This window comes from Bombina bombina, chromosome 6, assembly GCF_027579735.1.
Source record: "Bombina bombina isolate aBomBom1 chromosome 6, aBomBom1.pri, whole genome shotgun sequence".
Taxonomy (NCBI): domain Eukaryota; kingdom Metazoa; phylum Chordata; class Amphibia; order Anura; family Bombinatoridae; genus Bombina; species Bombina bombina.
Genome location: NC_069504.1, coordinates 328,677,802 through 328,698,533, shown reverse-complemented (window position 1 = coordinate 328,698,533; position 20,732 = coordinate 328,677,802). Strand labels below are relative to the sequence as shown.

At 40.2% G+C, this 20,732-nt stretch overlaps 1 protein-coding gene across 1 annotated transcript in view; it reads left to right on the top strand.

The window, feature by feature from the left end:
- The window catches only part of CFAP54 (cilia and flagella associated protein 54), a 901,430-nt gene that overhangs the window by 344,572 nt on the left and 536,126 nt on the right, over window positions 1–20,732 (top strand). Inside the window, exon 27 of the mRNA XM_053719246.1 lies at window positions 7,111–7,233. Coding sequence (XP_053575221.1) covers window positions 7,111–7,233 — 123 coding nt within the window. The remainder of the gene's footprint in view (window positions 1–7,110; window positions 7,234–20,732) is intronic.

The following is a 20,732-nucleotide window of genomic DNA, read 5'->3' as shown; positions in this document are numbered from 1 at the left end:
GAGTTGCAGACATATTAAATAATGGGAAGTTGCTCTCCTTCAATCAATTGCAAGAGAAAGTAGCACCAATACAAATACATTGGTATCTTTACCTCCAACTCAACTCCTCAGTCAGATCATTTCTCAGAGACACTCAGAAGGGAGCCCCTACTATTTTGGAACTACTTTGTAATAGCCCCCATCGCTCCAAACACACTATTTCCAGACTATACTTGACTATGCAATCTGGTCCACTTAAGACCAAATCCTCGGTTATGACAGCCTGGGAAAGGGACTTGAATATGACTAAAGACCTAGTGGACTGGGAACACCTATTTCAGACCGCTGATAGAGGCCTTTTGAGTGCAGACTTAAAAGAAAACGTTATGAAAACACTTTTCCGATGGTACTTGACCGCACATATGTCCACACAAGGCAGCAAACTATGCTATCGAGGGTGCGGGAGGTAGGCACATATCGCCATATGTGGTGGGACTGCGCTGGGGTCAATGCAATCTGGATGAGATTGGCTTCTTTCATGGGTCGCCTGATAGGTGAGGAGATCAATTTCACTATACAACAAGCTCTCTTACATGATCACAACACCTTATATAACAAACACTTAAATACCTTTTTCAATATTCTATGTACGGTCACCAGAACATGTATTGCTAAATATTGGAAGACAGGGGTCCCTACCTGGTCTGAAATAATTAATAAGATACAATACACATACAATATGTACGAATTGGCATCTGGGATCCTAGACAACAAGGACACATTTCATCAGATCTGGTTCTATTGGATAAATGGGGATGCTTCAGACCGGGATCTACCCAACAGGAGTACCATACCTTGATCAACATTCATTACACACTTAGATTCAAAAGCACTACCATGATAAGCTTATCCAGCTGTTGCTGGATATGTTGTCCCCTTTACCCATTTATATTCCCACCCCCCTTTTTTTCAATATAAATTTATGGTATAACTTACCTTCCTTGTCTTACATTGCTCAAGGGTATAAGTTCTCCCCCTTTCTCTTTTATGTCTCTTAGAGGGAGGTCTAGGACACCATATATGTTATGTTTTACATCATGATTGCAGAGAACTGAGATCTAATTTTTGAATATTTGAGTTATACAAGTTCGAAATTTTATTTGTTATGACAATGTGTTTTATTTTCAATTTGTTTGAAAACGTAATTGGCAAATCTTGATGTAAATGTACTTCATAAATCTTTGCAAACTTTAATAAAAAATATTTAAACATAAATAATAAGTGATGACATCACAATTCTGTGACTGCATCCTGTCTCACATGGATGATGCACACCAGTCTGGCCATAAACGGAAGTGCAGCAAATGAGCAGCATCCCCCACAATGCACCATAGTCAGGAAGAGTGGTGAGTAAAATGGCTGCCAGCAGCACATGGCAAACACAACAGGGAAAAAACCCTGACAATATGGTTGCAAGCAATCCTGCCTTATAGTACTCAAGACACAGGCATTATTTTTAAGCATATCTAGATAGGAATAGGAAAAAGGAGTAAATTTGCAGTGAGAGTAATTCTCCTGCTGGGGTTTGTCACTTGCCTGCCACAGGTGTCGCTGAGACTTGTCCTGCAGTCTCCTCCTGTTGGTGCATCAAAATACTCCTTCCTTAGATCTTCTACTGAAAGGAGGTTTCCTACAGCTTAATAAGCTTGGTAGAATGAGTGCTGAGGTAAGTAGGTATTTGCACTTACATAGCCAGCAGGCTATTAGCATGAATGTGTATACATGATTTACATAGTGTGGGGGCATAGTTTCATACACTAGAAATCACTATATTCAGTTTTATGTACTTCTGGGCATGTTTACACATTTAAAGTAAGATTTAGGTACTGTCTCTTTACATGTTTCAATGCAAGAGTTTAACAACTCTGCTCTTCATTCTCAGCAGGCTCTCAGATGATCAGGAACATTTCTGAAGCTGAGGAGCTCATTTTGAGAAGTTTCTGAACTTCCTTCTGTGCAGACCTCTTTCCTGACAAAACTGAGCTCTGTTTCTCCTTTCTCTCATCGTCCTAGGACATATCGCTGATCCATTAGAATGTTATGATCTACTGAGTATTTAACCCCTTCTCATATGTGTTTGCTATGCAAAGAAGTGTTTGGGTGTCCCCCTACTCACCTATATGCCGAGTCTCTGTCTATTGCTAGACAGTGTAATGCAGCATTGCATTTGTAGCATTTGTGTGAGTACTCAGGGATTTGTTACCCACCAGAGTTATCTCATGGACCGTTCTATAGCTCTGCCTCCTAATATAAAACAGTACATCTACTCTGTAATTTTATAACAGGCGGCTTTCATGCCTCTACGTGTTAAACGCAAATGCCTGCAAAGGACAGAAAGAACCCTTTACAGGCGCTGAACACATCTGGGACATCCTTAAGGAGTGAGCCATCTAGGAGTAAAAGTGAATTAGAATCCTCTTCCTTAGCTGATCTTGATTATTCAGAAACCCAGGATTCCCTTCTGATGAACTTGTAGAAGATGTGTCTTTTAATTTTTAAATTGGAGCACATACATTACATGCTCTATTGCAGGATGTTTTACTTGCCCTACAGATTGAGGACCCTCCACCTGCAGATAAACAATCCAGACAATTCCTTTGATCCCTTTACCTTCTGAAATTTTGGAGGTATGTGAAACTATTCTAAAGATGGCCGGTGCTGTTTCCACTTTGGCTAGGCAAACTACCATTCCTTAAGAGGTCAGTACCTCTTTTTAGGATATGATGGATACAAAAGGTTAAGGTTTAGTCCAACTGTTAGTGTACCCTGCATATCAGCAGCTACTGCAGTATAGTGCAGTATCTATGGTGCAATATGACCTTATTTCCAAAGAAGCTTCCCTTAATTACATTCAAGATTGCTCAAGGTTAGGCAATATTACAAACAGATTATTTTGTGATGCAGCTGTTGAAATTACTTTAATTCAAAGAGTGCTGCTATAACTGTTCTTGCTAGTCATGGTCTGCTGTTGTAGTATATAAAAGCAGACTTCTTTCCCTGCCATTTCAGATTTCTTTTTGGACCTGGAGTGGATGTTATTATTGCTACAGACACTGGAGGTAAAGTCTTTCTTGCCACAAAATAAAAACAAACAAGAAAAGACCAGGGTTAAGTCCACTAGGTGATTTCACTCATTTCATTATTCCAAGACACAAAGATCTTCCTTTTCAGTTTTTCAGAATTCAGACACCTCTTAGTCCCCATGGGAGCCTAGTTCCTCTTGGTCTAAGACCAAAAAAGCCTATCCCTTCCTCCAAATCAGCATGAAGGTGCAGCCCCAATTCAGACTCTGTTCTGGAGGGGGGCAGACTGGACCTTTTTCAGGAGGCTTGGGAAAAACCCATTCAAGATCCTTAACATAACTTCTTAGAGGTACCTCATAGGCTTTTGGTCTCACCCTCCTTGAGGAAGTTTTCTCCAGTCTCATTTACCAAGATCCTTTAAAGGACAGAGCTTTCTTGGCATGTGTAAAAGACCTAGAAGTTATGGGATTGATTTCTTTGGAGGAACAGATTCAGGTGCTCTATTGAAACTTTTTCATTGTTCCAAAGAAAGATAGGATTTGGATCTCAAAAGTCTGAACACAGTTCTTCAGTTCCTTTGTTACTATGGTTGGAAAATTAACCTCCAGAAAAGCTCTCTACTACCAAAAACCGTAGTTGCCTTACAGGGCTTTATCATACACTAACTCTTGCAGATGCTCTCAGATTTAAATTGCGGAAACCCTGTGCTCTTTTCCACCAAACTCTTCTTCCTACACAACTTCAATGCATGGAAGTAGTTGGTCTTATATTAGTGTCTTCAGATGCTGTACCTTTTGCCAGATTCCACTTTACATTCTTTGCAGCTTCAAATGTGGCAACCGTGGAATAAAGCTTACAATAATCTGTCTCAAAAGATCTCTTTAGACCTTAACATAAGGCATTCTCTAACTTAGTGGCAGACTCACCAATCATTGATTCATGGAGCCCCATTTCTCTGTCTGAATTGGGTAATAATTACCATGGATGTGAACCTGATGGGTTGGGGCACAGTCTAGCATTCCCAGAAAGTGCAGGGAGTTTGTTCTCCTCAGGAGACAAGGTTGCCAATCAATGGAATTTGATGCAATCTTCAAGGGTCTCCAGAGTTGGCCCCTGTTATGACAACAGTCTTTTCTGAGGTTTCAGTCAGACAATGTTACAGCAGTGGCTTATATAAATTACCAAGGTGTTATGCATAGTGCCTTATCAATGGAATAGGTAGCTTGCATTCTGATTTAGTCAGAACACTATTAAATGATTTTAGCAATTCACATTCAGGGTGTGGACAATTTGAAAGCGGACTTCCTTGCTTTAATTACAGGTCTGGTACACATATCCTCAAGCCAGCCTTGGCGTCTTCCTCTCAGGAAGGATCTTCTTTCTCAAGGTCCCTTCTTCCATCAAAACCTCAAATCTCTCAATTTGACGATGTTGTAAGGGCTTTGAAATTTTATCTTCAAGCCACTAAAACATTCAGAAATTCTTCTTCCTTCTTTGTTCATTTCTCAATTCCCACAATCCCTTACAAGGGACTGAGAAATGGACAAACAAGGAATAAGAATTTCTGAATGCTTTAGTGGCTTGAAGATCACCTTGGCTTAAAGCTTTGATACTTAGGAACAGGGAAGTCTCCCATGAGCAAATTCTACCAGAGCAGTCACAACCTCTTGGGCTTTTAGAAATAAAGCTTCATTTGAACAGATTTGCAATGCAACTACTTGGTCATCTTTAAATACCTTTATGAAATGCTATCATCTTGACACATTTGCCTCTTCTGAGTCTTCTTTTGGTAGAAACGTTTTGCAGGCAACATTGCCTGTTTAGTACCTCTACTTGCCATAACTTTGTACCACCCTATTTCATGGTGGACTTCACGTCTTGGGTATAGGATCCCACATATGATGGCTCATGGACTCTCATCATCTTATGGAAAAAAAGTATGCTTACCTGATGATAAAAAAAAAATCATGATGGTGAGAGACTACTAGACCTGCCCTTGTTGTCCATAACAGTTTGCACATTTTTTTACCATGCTTTACTTATTTTCTCCTTTCTCTTGGCCATACAGTTGCAAGAAAAAGTATGTGAACCCTTTGGAATGATATGGATTTCTGCACAAATTGGTCATAAAATGTGATCTGATCATCATCTAAGTCACAACAATAGACAATCGCAGTCTGCTTAAACTAATAACACACAAAGAATGAAATGTTGCCATGTTTTTATTGAACACACCATGTAAACATTCACAGTGCAGGTGGAAAAAGTATGTGAACCCCTAGACTAATGACATCTCCAAGAGCTAATTGGAGTGAGATGTCAGCCAACTGGAGTCCAATCAATGAGATGAGATTAAGAATTGTTGACTTGCATAAAGCTGGAAAGGGTTATAAAAGTATCTCCAAAAGCCTTGCTGTTCATCAGTCCACGGTAAGACAAATTGTCTATAAATGGAGAAAGTTCAGCACTGTTGCTACTCTCCCTAGAAGTGGCCAACCTGTAAAGATGACTGCAAGAGCACAGCGCAGACTGCTCAATGAGGTGAAGAAGAATCCTAGAGTGTCAGCTAAAGACTTACAAAAGTCACTGGCAAATGCTAACATCCCTGTTAGTGAATCTACAATACGTAAAACACTAAACAAGAATGGATTTCATGGGAGGATACCACAGAGGAAGCCACTGCTGTCAAAACAAAACATTGCTGCACGTTTACAGTTTGCACAAGAGCACCTGGATGTTCCACAGCAGTACTGGCAAAATATTCTGTGGACAGATGAAACCAAAGTTGAGTTGTTTGAAAAAAACACACAACACTATGTGTGGCGAAAAAGAGGCACAGCACACCAACATCAAAACCTCATCCCAACTGTGAAGTATGGTGGTGGGGGCATCATGGTTTGGGGCTGCTTTGCTGCGTCAGGGCCTGGACGGATTGCTATCATCGAAGGAAAAATTAATTCCCAAGTTTATCAAGACATTTTGCAGGAGAACTTAAGGCCATCTGTCTACCAGCTGAAGCTCAACAGAAGATGGGTGTTGCAACAGGACAATGACCCAAAGCATAGATGTAAATCAACAACAAAATGGCTTAAACAGAAGAAAATACGCCTTCTGAAGTGGCTCAGTCAGAATCCTGACCTCAACCCGATTGAGATGCTGTGGCATGACCTCAAGAAAACGATTCACACCAGACATCCCAAGAATATTGCTGAACTGAAATAGTTCTGTAAAGAGGAATGGTCAAGAATTACTCCTGACCGTTGTGCACGTCTGATCTGCAACTACAGGAAACGTTTGGTTGAAGTTATTGCTGCCAAAGGAGGTTCAACCAGTTATTAAATCCAAGGGTTCACATACTTTTTCCACCTGCACTGTGAATGTTTACATGGTGTGTTCAATAAAAACATGGCAACATTTCATTCTTTGTGTGTTATTAGTTTAAGCAGACTGTGATTGTCTATTGTTGTGACTTAGATGATGATCAGATCACATTTTATGACCAATTTGTGCAGAAATCCATATCATTCCAAAGGGTTCACATACTTTTTCTTGCAACTGTATATATGACTAAGGAATCATAGGAAAGTAGGAGGAATTAAAGCTCAGTTGTGTGGGATGTTTTGCCTCCTCTTTTAGGACTGGACTTAAATCCTACATGTGATGGCTTGTGGAATCTCACATCATGAAATAAATTAATTTATCAGGTAAGCATAAATGTTGTTTTTTACAGTGTAAATGTTTGTCTTTAGATTTATTTTAACTGTATCTGATATATTTGCTTGTTTATAGCAACTAAAGAAACTGAATTTTACCAGCATGTTTGCATTTATTTACTGTTAATGCTGTATTACCTTTCACTACCGAAACATCAGTCCACTGAATGTAATGGTATTTGTGGAGTAAAATCTATTCCGAATAAAAGGCATCTAATACAAAAATCTTTATATACTTCAGAGAAACATTTTTTTTTTAATTTTATAGTATGTTTATAAATGTTATATAATTTAAGAACTGGTATTGTTATACTGTTATATTGTTATATTTACAGGTAATAATCAAATGCTTGGCAGTCCTACAAGAAATTCCAAAGAGCACATGGAATAAAAAGCAGGCTGGCGTTACAGAAGGCGTGCTGCACATGATAGCATGCATGACTTACTACGCAGTTAAGGTATTTACATAAAACAAATATGAAACATGTTACTGTTGTGTCAGGGTGCACACAACTAAAGTTTGTCTTTTATGTTTCACCTTTCTGTCAATATACAGTATATTTTTATTTCTCTCAGTAATTATTTTATATATACCATTGCAATCCATAATATTTATTCAATAGATGTTTAACATTTAGGTCATACTTATCAAGCTTTTAGGCTCGCTGGAAACAGAAGTTATGAAGAAGTTATAAAGACCGCTACTCCCTAACTTGTCTGCCTGCTCTGAGGCTGCGGACAGAAATCAACCCGATTGGGTTGATTGACACCCTCTGCTAGCGGCCGATTGGCCGCAAATCTGCAGGGGTTGGTATTGCACCAGCAGTTCATAAGAACTGCTGGTGCAATGATAAATGCAGACAGTGTATGCTGTCTGCATTTATCAATGTGGAGCAATGTGCAGCGGACATGATAAGCTACTTTGTATCATGTCTGCTCGCACATTGTTAAATATACCCCTATAACAAATCTCTGCTCCCCCTGCATACATGCTAAGCACTAAGTAACTCCTAAAGAGAGAGTAAACACTCTCAGATTGTAATTTAAAATTATTCAATATGCATAGCAAAACAGTTTGCAAAATAATTTCAGAATTTAATTGGGCCCTTGTTTCCTGTAATTTAAAGGAACAGTCTAGTCAAAATTAAACCTTCATGATTCAGATAGGGCATGCAATTTTAAACAACTTTCCAATTTACTTTTATCATCAAATTTGCTTTGCTCTCTTGGTATTCGTGGTTGAAAACTAAACCTAGGTAGGCTCATATGCTAATTTCTAAACCCTTGAAGGCCATGGGGCCTATTTAACAAAATGTCTGTCCGACACGATCCGATCAGCGGATCATGTCCGACAGACATTGCTGAATGCGGAGAGCAATACACTCTCCGCATTCAGCATTGCACCAGCAGCTCTTGTCAACTGCTGGTGCAACGCCGCCCCCTGCAGATTCGCGGCCGCTAGCAGGGGGTGTCAATCAACCTGATCGTATTGGATCGGGTTGATTTCACGTGATCTCTGTCTGCAGCCTAAGAGCAGGCGGACAGGTTATGGAGCAGTGGTCTTTAGACCACTGCTTCATAACTGGTGTTTCTGGCGAGTCTGAAGGCTCGCCAGTAACACGGCCCTTCAAGCTCCATACGGAGCTTGATAAATGGGCCCCCATATCTTGCCTCAGTGCATTTGAGAATTTTTCACAGCAAGACAGCGCTATGTCATATGTTCCATATAGATAACATTGTACTCACTCCCATAGTTTTATTTATGAGTCAGCACTGACTGGCTAAAATGCAAGTCTGTCAAAAGAACTGAAATAGGGGGGCAGTCTGAAGAGGCTTAGATACAAGGTAATCACAGAGGTAAAAAGTTATGGTTGGTTATGCAATACAGGAGAATGAGTAATAAAGGGATTATCTATCTTTTTAAACAAAAATTCTGGAGAAGACTGTCCCTTTAAGTCTTACAAAAATCAAAGAATCTTAGTCCTGCCACCTTATTTGTCCTTATTTCTCTTGTAAGGTGTATCCAGTCCACGGATCATCCATTACTTGTGGGATATTCTCCTTCCCAACAGGAAGTTGCAAGAGGATCACCCACAGCAGAGATGCTATATAGCTCCTCCCCTAACTGCCATATCCAGTCATTCTCTTGCAACTCTCAACAAGCATGGAGGTAGTAAGAGGAAAGTGGTGTAACGTAGTTTGTTTTTTACTTCAATCAAAAGTTTGTTATTTTAAATGGTACCGGAGTTGTACTATTTTGTCCCAGGCAGAAAATAGAAGAAGAATCTGCCTGTGATTTCTATGATCTTAGCAGGTTGTAACTAAGATCCATTGCTGTTCTCACACATGACTGAAGAGAGAGGTAACTTCAGCAGGGGAATGGCGTGCAGGTTATCCTGCTATGAGGTATGTGCAGTTAAAAAATATTCAGGTACTTACCCTAGGTAGCTCCGCTCACGGTCTGGCTCCCCGGGTTCAGCGAATACTGAGAGGAATTGCTTCAGTCAGATGCAAATCCTACAAATGCTGATTTAACTTCCCCTAGGCGCGCATGGCTGCACGCTGCCGAGATTTAAAATGGCCATGTAATAATTACCGAAACGTTCGTATTCTGCATTGGGCCCATGTTCAAACTTGCTGTTTCTGTGATCTTCAATTTTAACTACCAACTGTCCTTTGCTTATTGTTCACACACACCCTAACCTCCTAACAGAATAAATCAGCCAGAAGATGGAACTTGCAGGATTATTCGAAACTTTAACACAGCAAGTAAATGCAGTTACCTCAGATGATATACTACCAATTTACAAGATTACTGTGCTCAGTACTTTGCTTTGGCTGAATTTGCTTATAATAATCAAATTCATACATCTACATCCATGTCTTCTGTGTACCTATGGGTATCATCCAACTATGTTACCTGGCTCACCTTTCCAAAGTTAAATTTCATCTCATAAACCGCATACTCCAGTGCCTGTCTTGGTGGATGGGTCAGAAGAATATGGAGTTGAAGAAATTCTAAATGCTAGGCTTTGCATAGGGAAACTAGAATACTTCATCCATTAGAAGAGATATGGTCCTGATGAGAGAATTTAGGTATCGCCATCTGAAGTGCATGCTACTGCACGTATCAGAGACTTTAAAAAGAAGCATCCCAAGCATCCAGTTTTCAGTTGTTGCCAGAGGTTATGCCTATGGAGGCGGCACTGTCAGGTACTTTACCCAAAGGAGCTCCGCTCGCAGTCCGGCTTCCCTGTCTTGGCAAACTCAGAGAATGATTGCTTCAGTCTTGGCGTCCCATGTGGAGGGACGCCGAGGCCCACCTCCTACAACTGCTGCTGTAAATTTCTCCAGGTACACACGGCCGCTGACTGACAAGATTTAAAAGGGCCATATCTAATTACCAGAATTCCCACCTGGAGGAATCAGGTGTGGTATTAAAGCTCACTCGGCCCATCACTCTGGGCTAAGTTATTGCCTTACCTACCTTGTTCCTGGTTCCTGAAAGCCAAAGCATACGTACCTGCGAATGCTCACCTTATTCCAGAGACCAAGCATACTTACTTTGTACCTGCGTATGCTCACCTTGTTCCAGAAACCAAGCATACTTACTTTGTACCTGCATAGGCTCACATATATATATATATGTAGAGAGAGAAATATTTATTTATAAATAACGAACATATTCTGTTACGAAAACATTTTCGCAATATGAAATATTCGTATTTTCATGTACACTTTTTAAGGAGGATACGTAAAGGGCTTTGCACAACATAGGGTTTTTGTGTGGTTTTTTTTTCTATTTGTCTTCATTGACTTTTATGGGAATACATGAACACGCACACAATTTGGCTGTTTAGATTATGCTTCTTAAAGTGAGTGCAAAATAAGTTATTTTGCAATTTTTAATAACTGTGCAACCCCAAATGCGAAAAAGCGATAACGCGCACTGTGTTTTCGCAACTGATTTACCGTACAACTTGTAATCTTGCACCCTGTGTTTTTATTTTTTCTGGAAGCGTGTATAGGTATAAAAGAGTGAGGGTTATTTCCATCTAAAGGGGAGGAGAGTCCACGGCTTCATTAATTACTATTGGGAATTAAGAACCTGGCCACCAGGAGGAGGCAAAGACACCCCAGCCAAAGGCTTAAATACCTCCCCCACTTCCCTCATCCCCCAGTCATTCTTTGCCTTTCATCACAGGAGGATGGCAAAGGAGTGCCGGAGTTTCGGAGTAGTCTCTTATGGAGGGTAGTACTCTTCGCAGTGGGACTGGAGTTTTAAGTAGTCCTGTCAGCCTCTCAGTGAAAGCCTGAGCGAAAGTTAGAGTGCAGGGAGAGTCTTTCTTCGAAACCATCCTGACTCATATTAACAGCTCCATAAGCAATCAGCGTTGACTAGTTTCGCTGCCTGCTTTCTTCACTCAAGTCCATGTCAGGAGCAAGGCTACTAACCTGTCACACTTGAAGGGCTGTGTTCCTGTTCCACGGCGTAGATTCTAGTAAGATCATTTAATTTTTTATTATTAATGATAACATAGAAGACAGGGTCACAGTGTGGCGCCTTTTTATCTTTACAGAATCAAGGGTTAATATTCCTGGAAAGGGGATTATTGAACGGGGGGGGGGTTATACATGATATTGTTTATTGTGTCATTGCTGCGTTATGTGCGAGATGAGGCTCTGGCAATGTGTGGAACTTTCAGGTTGCTTGCGGAAGCTTAGCGCGGCCATTTTTTGGCGTGTTTTTCCATAGTGCAGAGGCGGTCCTGCCAGGCATTCCATGTGACTGGGTGTGGCTATCTATCCTTCCTGTAGCGGTTTCTGTAGTCCAGGTCCTAGGAGGTGGTGAGTGCCCCGCCCATTGGTGGTATAAAGGTGCCTTTTTAATAAATAAAGTTAGTCTACCCAAACGCGCAATCGATGGAGGACTCTGACGCATTGGAAGGCTCTCCTTTAATAAAGTCTCATTCCTGTGTTTGTGAGGAGGTTCTGGTAGATCAGCCTGCTCAACTATGTTCCACATGCCTTTATAAAGTTACAACATCTAAATGTAAACGGATGTCTAGTACGACTGAGCCGTCCACCTCTGAGGGTTCTTCATCCCGGGAGGTGCGTTCCCTACATTCATCTCTGATTACACATGCAGTGCCCTGGGGTCCAACCGTTACGCCTTCTGGAGAGATTCGTTGGCCGTCAGACTTTGTGGACCAACTGGAATTGCCGGTTTAAAAAGTGATCCATGCCTTACCACGTTCTGCTAAGCCCAAGCGTAGGGTTTATCATATCGGTTTGTCCTTGCCGATGGAAGATCCAGAGGCTCTATCCGAGGACGAGGCCCACTCCGACTCTTCGGAGGAGGCCCCTTCTGGGTCGGAGCCCGTGTCATCTAAACCTCCGGCGGCAAAGGAGCCTGGTTATAGGTTTAGGATGGAGAATTTGCGTTTTCTGCTATGGCAGGTGCTTGCTACTCTGGAGGTTCCGGAACCTAAGATACCGGAGGAACCTGCGATTCCTAAGCTTGACAAGGTATACAAGGACAGGGTAGTACCTCAGTCTTTCCTGTTTCCCGTTAAGATGGCTAATATCATTAAGAACGAATGGGAGTGATTAGGTTCTTCCTTTTCCCCTTCTTCTTCCTTTAAAAGACTGTTTCCCATTCCGGACTCTCAGCTTGAGCTGTGGAGGACCATCCCTAAGGTGGATGGGGCTATCTTTACGCTCACAAAGCAGACGACTATTCCTCTCAAGGATAGTTCGTCATTTAAAGAGCCCATGGATAAAAAGTTGGAAAACATGTTGAGAAAGATGTTTCAGCACACAGGGTTTGTTTTTTAGCCAGCAGCGGTTGTTGCAGAGGTCACAAAGCTGCGACATATTGGTGTGACTCCCTGTGTGAAATGGTCGAGTGGGAGACATCCATCAACGAGATACAGGATAAGATTAAGGCGCTAAAGATTGCCAATTCTTTCATCTGTGATGCCAATATGCCAATTATTCGCCTGAATGCTAAGGTGTCAGGTTTTTCTGTTTTAGCATGCAAGGCTCTGTGGCTAAAATCTTGGTCTGCGGACGTGACCTCTAAGGCGAGGCTGTTGTCCCTGCCTTTTCAAGGAAAGATCCTGTTCGATTGGTTTTGATTATATCCATGGTTACGGGAGGCAAGGGAGCTTTCCTACCGCAAGATAAGAAGGCTAAGCCTAAATGGTCTACTTTTCGTCCCTTTCGTGCGGACAAGGCCCAGCGCCAGCAACCCGCCACAAAAGCAGACCAGTCCAAGGGATCTTGGAGCAAGCAGAGCAAGAAGCCCGCCGTTACGAAATCGGCATGAAGGGGCGGCCCCCGACCCGTCTCCGGATCACGTAGGGGGCAGATTATCTCTATTCTCATTTAACTAGAGCTGTGGCTTCGTCTTGGGCCTTCAAGAATGAGGCCTCTATGGAGCAAATTTGTAAGGCGGCTACCTGGTCCTCCTTACACACTTTTACAAAGTTTTACAAACGTGACATTTTTGCTTCTGCGGAAGCTGTTTTTGGGAGAAAGGTTTTGCAGGCTGTGGTGTCCTCAGATTAGGGTCCGCCTTTTACCCTCCCAGTTTCATTCAGTGTCCTCTAGAGCTTGGGTATATGTTCCCAATAGTAATGAATGAAGCCGTGGACTCTCCTCCCCTTTAGATTGAAAATTATGCTTACCTAATAATTTCATTTCCATCGAGAAGAGGAGAGTCCACGTCTCCCGTCCGTATCTCCATTAGGTGGCCCTAAATTTAGTCATCTTCTAGCACCTTTAATACCCTGTTATTTCTCCTATTGTTCCTGGTTCCCTCGGCAGAATGACAGGGGGATGAGGGAAGTGGGGGAGGTATTTTAAGCCTTTGGCTGGGGTGTCTTTGCCTCCTCCTGGTGGCCAGGTACTTAATGCCCAATAGTAATGAATGAAGCCGTGGACTCTCCTCCCCTCGATGGAAATGAAATTATCAGGTAAGCATAATTTATGATTTTTCCCACTTTAACATGACATGCGTTTCTTTCTAGAATCAGCAGCCATTGCCTGCAATCGCTGTTCTCGGCTCTATCTAGAAGGGTTGTCAGAAGGGGTAAGTTCCCTATTATTCAGGCGAATATGCTTAGTATTTAATTTATGCTACTATATTTACTTTGTTAATTAGCTACATTATAGCTGAGAACATAGCTAGTACACATATTTGCATTTTGCTTTTCCTTAAGAGTGTCAGTATTTTGTGTGTGTTTAAATTTGTTTTCCTGTTCATGGAAACAAATCTCTTTCCCCTCAGTAACCTTTCTCAGTTATTTATGTATTAGCTGCATTACTAAATGCATGACATCATTGTTTTTTCTATGTTATATAGATAACACTTATGTACTCATGTCTCCGTGACTACATTTTGACCATTAGGAGGTGTAATACATTTTAAATGGAATGTTGTGTGTCTACTCAAGGCAGTGGCAGTTTATTTTCTGCCCATCTTGTCTGTCATGTTACACGTTATGTTTTCTCATATGATGTATTTCATCCATATTGGATGTTGTTGTTTTTTTTAGAATGTTATTCCTTCATCTAATAAGTGCTTGCCAGTCTGTCAATTCTTAGCCTCAGATCTTCTGATATTTCGTATACATTATATATGTGACTAGTTGACAAATCGGTTACCCCCTGCACAGCTCAGTGTCACTGTGTATGTCTTAGGGGTATTTATGCAGATAGTCCTTTATAATAGTGTATTTCAATACACGTGCGTGGGTAAGAAGATTATTTCATGTACAATAAGGCATTTTATGTCATTCTATATGTACTAATTATGGATAGCTTCATGTACAACAGTGTACACTCTGTATTCATTTGCATAGTGTATGTGTATGAACACTCTGTATACACAGAACATGCTAATTGCATATACAATTGTATGTAAAGTATTAATTTATCCATAAGTATAAGCAAATAATGTTTAGACTAGTCATGGCTAACCTTTTTGGAACAACAATGTGCTATGCAGGTTCGGTATTGTCAGAGCAGCACTAATGACGTGCATCAGTGCACACAGTGTTTTTTATAGGCATAAGTATATGCTTATAGGTGCATGTATATTCAGTTTTTTTTCTATTTTGGAGAAGATCTTCAAGATTGCATTAAGGCTCTTAACATACCTAATGCTTTCATTTGCGATGCAGTCATAGACATCATCAAGACTAATGTCAAGAATATATCTGTTACAGTTCTAACACGAAAGGCCTTATGGCTAAAGTCTTGGTCTGCTGACATGTTGTCCAAGAACAGATTTATGTCTCTTTCCTTCCAAGGGAAGATTCTTTTGGATCTGGTTTGGAATCTATACTCTCATCTGTTACAGGTGATAAAGGAGCATTTCTTCCTAAGGATAAGAAATTTAAAATAAATAGTAAATAAATAAACCAGCTCCTTTTGCTATTCAAGAAATCAGAAGTCTTCCTCCTCTCAGAAGACTGAATTCTCTAAGCCTGCTTGGAATAAAGGAGCATTTTAGGACAAGACTAAGTAGAACAAGAAATAAAGGAATTTCAGACCCTTTCAGGATTTTAAATCAAACAAATTCCTGTGGGTACCTAACTTCAAATCGAAACATCAGGGTCAATATATGTCCAATTTAGACCTGAAAGATGCATATCTTCATATCCCCATTCACAGGGATCATTATCGGTTCCCTAAAATTTGCTTTCAAACAATGTAACGAATGTAGAATACATAAATCATCAAGGAGGAACTCGCAGTCTTTTGGCTATGCAGGTAGTATCACAGATTCTAGTTTGGACAGAAGAGAATCAATGTATCCTAGCAGCAATTTTCATTCTAAGAGTCAAGAATTGGTAAGCTGACTATCTCAGCCATCAGTCTGTTTACCCGGGGTGTTGTCTGTCCATCAGAGGATCTTCGATCAGCTAGCTGCAAGTAGAGTCTGCATGAGCTAAACCTGATGGCTTCTATTTTGAATCACAAGCTACGAGTGTATTGCGCCCGATCCAGGGATCCAAAGGCACAAATTATATATGCCATAGTGTATCCATGTAATGTCACTTGGTCTACCTGTTTTTTATTCAATTGCTCTTCTTCCAAGTATAATTGCTTGAATTAAACAGGAGTCTGCATTGGTCATTCTAATAGATTCAGCTTGGCCCCGCAGAACCTGGAATGCAGGCTTGATTCAGATGTCCAGTTCTCCACCTTTTTCTTCCTCAGAGGCAAGATTTATTATTCCAAGGTCCTCTTTTCCATCCAGATTTCAAATCTCTAAATTTGACGGTGTGGCGGTTGACTGCCTAATTCAAATTCTGTAATTGACTCTTTCTTGCAGGCTAGGAGGTAACCTAAATGATTTCCTTGAGATTTGGAAGTATTCTTTGAGTGGTGTTCTTCCAGAGGTTTTTCCTGGCATTTCTTTTGAATTCCTAGGATTTTGCAGTTTCAAGGAATTTTCTGCTAGTTCCTTGAAGTACCAAATTATGGCTTTATCAGTTCTTTTTTCCTCAAGAATTTAGCCAGTTTTCCTGATGTTCAATCCTTTGTTCGGCTTTAGCGAGAATCAGTTAATTTGTCAGACCTATTTTTCCCCAATGTAGTTTAAATCTATTCATCTCAGTTCTCCATGGTCCTTCTTTTGAGCCTATGCACAGCATTGATATTAATCTCCTGTCCTGGAAAGTTATTTTCCTTCTTGCCATTTTCAGCTAGAAGAGTTTCTGAATTATCTGCCTTATTTTGTGACTAATTTTTCTTGTTTTTCACAGGGACAAGGCTGTTCTCGTACCAAATATGAATTTCTCCCAAAGGTTGTTTCTTCAGAAAATGAAATCCATAAAATTGTTGTCTTCGTTGTGTTCATATTTTTCTTTTTCAAGAGGCTGCTCCTTAACCTTGATGATGTTAGTGCATTTACTTTTCATCTTCAAGCTCCTAAGTATTTTGTTTTTGCTTCATAATTATTGTTCTGTTAGTGTCAGAAGGCTACTGCGGTGGCTTTAGCTTCTTGACTCAAAAACATCTTACTTGGTGACAGGAAAGTGTGCCACAGCTCTTTCCTCTAGATAATTTGCAGCTTAATGGGCTTTCAAGAATGACGATTCATTGGAACAGATGGGCAAGGCTGAAACATGGTCCTCTCCTCATTCTTTTTTTCAAAATGTTATACTTTTGATGTTTTGTCTTCTTTTAGTCGACTCACAGCTTGGGTACCTACATGCCAAGGCTTTATGGACTCTTATGAAAGAAAACAAAATGTATGCCTACTGTCACAAATATCTCATGATTTAGCTGCCAAGGGGTTAATTCTCTTTAGCCTGTGAGCTAAAAAAAGAATAATTTAGTTTTTAAGAGGAAATGTGTCCTGTGTTTATGTTTGTGTTCCCCTTGAAGTGCCAGGACCCTCATAAATACTTCGTAGTATACACAGAAGAGGCCTTTATGGCTCAAACTGTCAGCAGAGGGCATGCTACAAAACAGTGCCTCTTCACAGAAACTGATAAGGTCAATAAAGGGACATGGGTACAATGCAGATATGTGTTTAAAACATGTTATGACAGAAATGAAGGGAAATATGGCAACCATTTCATATTTGGTATCAAATTGATTCTCACAATGTAAATAAGAGATTGCCTTTTTGTCTATATGAAGATGGATGTATCTAGCAGAAATTATAATGTGTTTTATAATTTCAGGCAAAGACTTGCGTCAAGATTATGAGTTTTGTTGGTAATGATGTGCGGTGCTAACAATCAGTTTTCCCTCACCGTTCACCTACAGACAACGCTGGTTTTACGAGTTTTTACAAACCCGGTGTTAGCCGCAGAAAAGTGAGCGGAGAGCAAAATTTTGCTCCACATCTCACCTCAATACCAGCGCTGCTTACGGTAGCGGTGAGCTGGCAAAACGTGCTTGTGCACGATTTCCCCATAGGAATCAATGGGGCAGAGCCGGCTGAAAAAAACTTAACACCTGCAAAAAAGCAGTGTAAACTCCTAACGCAGCCCCATTGATTCCTATGGGGAAAATACATTTATGTCTACACCTAACACCCTAACATGAACCCAGAGTCTAAACACCCCTAATCTTACACTTATTAACCCCTAATCTGCAGCCCCCGACATCGCTGACACCTGCATTATATTATTAACTCCTAATCTTCCGCTCCGGACACCGCCGCCACCTACATTATATGTATTAACCCCTAATCTGCTGCCCCCAACATCGCCGACACCTACATTATATTTATTAACCCCTAATCTGCCACCCCCAATGTCGCCGCAACCTAACTACATTTATTAACCCCTAATCTGCCGCCCCCAACGTCGCCGCCACTATAATAAAATTATTAACCTCTAAATCTAAGTCTAACCCTAACACCCCCTAATTTAAATATAATTTAAATAAATCTAAATAAAATTACTACAATTAACTAAATTATTCTTATTTAAAATTAAATACTTACCTATAAAACAAACCCTAAGCTAGCTACAATATAACTAATAGTTACATTGTAGCTATCTTAGGATTTATTTTTATTTTACAGGCAACTTTGTATTTATTTTAACTAGGTAGAATAGTTATTAAATAGTTATTAACTATTTAATAGCTACCTAGTTAAAATAAATACAAAGTTACCTGTAAAATAAAAATAAATCCTAAACTAGCTACAATGTAATTGTAACTTAGGTTAGGTTTTATTTTATAGGTAAATGTGTCTTTATTTTAACTAGGTAGCTATTAAATAGGTAATAACTATTTAATAACTATTCTACCTAGTTAAAATAAATACAAACTTGCCTGCAAAAATAAAAATAAACCCTAAGCTAGCTACAATGTAACTATTAGTTATATTGTAGCTAGCTTAGGGTTTATTTTATAGGTAAGTATTTAGTTTTAAATATGAATAATTTAGTGAATGATAGTAATTTTATTTAGATTTATTTAAGTTAGGGGGTTGTTAGGGTTTAGGTTAGACTTAGATTTAAGGGTTAATCACTTTACTATAGTGGCGGCGACGTTGGGGGCAGGAGATTAGGGGTTAATAAATCTAGGTAGGTGTCGGCGATGTTAGGGACGGCAGATTAGGGGTTAATAATATTTAACTAGGGATTGCGATGCGGGAGTGCAGCGGTTTAGGGGTTAATATATTTATTATAGTGGCGGCAATGTCCGGTTCGGCAGATTAGGGGTTAAAAATGTATTTTAGTGTTTGCGAGGTGGGGGGGGCTCGGTTTAATGGTTAATAGGTAGTTTATGGGTGTTAGTGTACTTTTTAGCACTTTAGTTAAGAGTTTTATGCTACGGCGTTAGCCCATAAAACTCTTACCTACTGACTTTTAAATGCGGTATCAGTCTTGACAGGAGAGGCTGTACCGCTCACTTTTTGGAAGACTCGGAATACCGGCATTATGCAAGTCCCATTGAAAATATAGGATTCGCAATTGACGTAAGTGGATTTGCGGTATCTTCGAGTTTGACCAAAAAAGTGAGCGGTGAGCCTCGTAATACCAGCGGGCATTAAAAAGCAGCGATGGGACCTCTCAATGCTGCTTTTTAAGGTTAACACAAGACTCGTAATCTAGCCGTTAGAGTTTATTGCCGGTCGTAAAAGATAAGGGGCTTCTCAGCCCCTGCAAAGTTGGGCAAGCAACCTGATCTCCTGAAAATTGTATAAAGTTTTGTGTTTTAACATGTTAAATTGTCATTCTTACAAGGGAAGCTGTTCTACAGAGTAAGGACCCATTGCTTCATGCCATCTCCCTGGCACACAGATTCCAAACACTAGTACAGTATGAGGTTTCTATTTTCTTCTTTTTATTTTGAAAAACTGTTTGCTTTTGTGTAATTTTATTTGTAACAACTTTTTATTAATAATGCATTGTGCATAATAATTTTTGGCATAATAAATAATTCCTTTATTAAACTTTGGCCCTTATATATATATATTTGAACCACGTTACTGAAAGAGACTGGAGTATTAGAACTGTATATTTTAGGTTATTTTCTGCTAAATTGTATTCCGAGAGTTAATGTGTAAATCTGGTGTTTCCTTAAGATTTCCCATATCATATAATCTTAAGTGGTGGCAGCTAGATATTATAGTTAGTTTAGTGTGGGTGGCATTATAGGGGAGTTTTGGGCATTTCTTTTATGTCTAGTACAGACTAAAGAGTGTTGTTAACCCTTGCACCCACTGAACTAAATCACAAGCTTGCCTGGCGTGGCTAGATTGTGACATATTAGTGACAGTAGAAGGGGTCTGATAACTCTTTCTGTGCCAAACAAGTGACTGGCGCAGGGTTGGATAACCCTGGTCGTCACACCTACCTATTAAATTATTCCACAAGTCCACAAGCCCCGTCCTATTTATTTTGCTTTTGGCCGCAGTTTTATTTTCACCTCTTTAAAACCTGATTTTGTCTTTCCTTCTTATCTGTATCCTGTCAGGATAGGTAAAGTCCAGAGTTAGACCCAAATGCTAGAATGAGGTTAATAACACCCTAGCACAGTGAGTATATACCAGGACCTGACCCTGCGACAGCTGTAGTATAATATATACTCACAGGAATAGACTGGAAGATGACACAGCAGGGTCAGGAGAAGAAACTTCGTGTAGAAAGGGTTAATCAATAGAGTAATCAGGCAAGCATTGTCCAGCAACGTGTAATCAGGCAGGTAAGGGTTAACCAATAGAATAGTCAGGCAAGCAATATCCAGTAACGTGTAATCAGGCAAGTAAGGGTTAACCAATTGAGCAGTCAGGTAAGCAGTGTCCAGCAATGTGTTATCAGGCAGGTAGGGGTTAACCAATAGAGTAGTCAGGTAAGCAGTGTCCAGCAACGTGTTATCAGGCAGGAATGGGTTAACCAATAGCGTAGTCAGGTAAGCAGTGTCCAGCAACGTGTTATCAGGCAGGTAGGGGTTAACCAATAGAGTAGTCAGG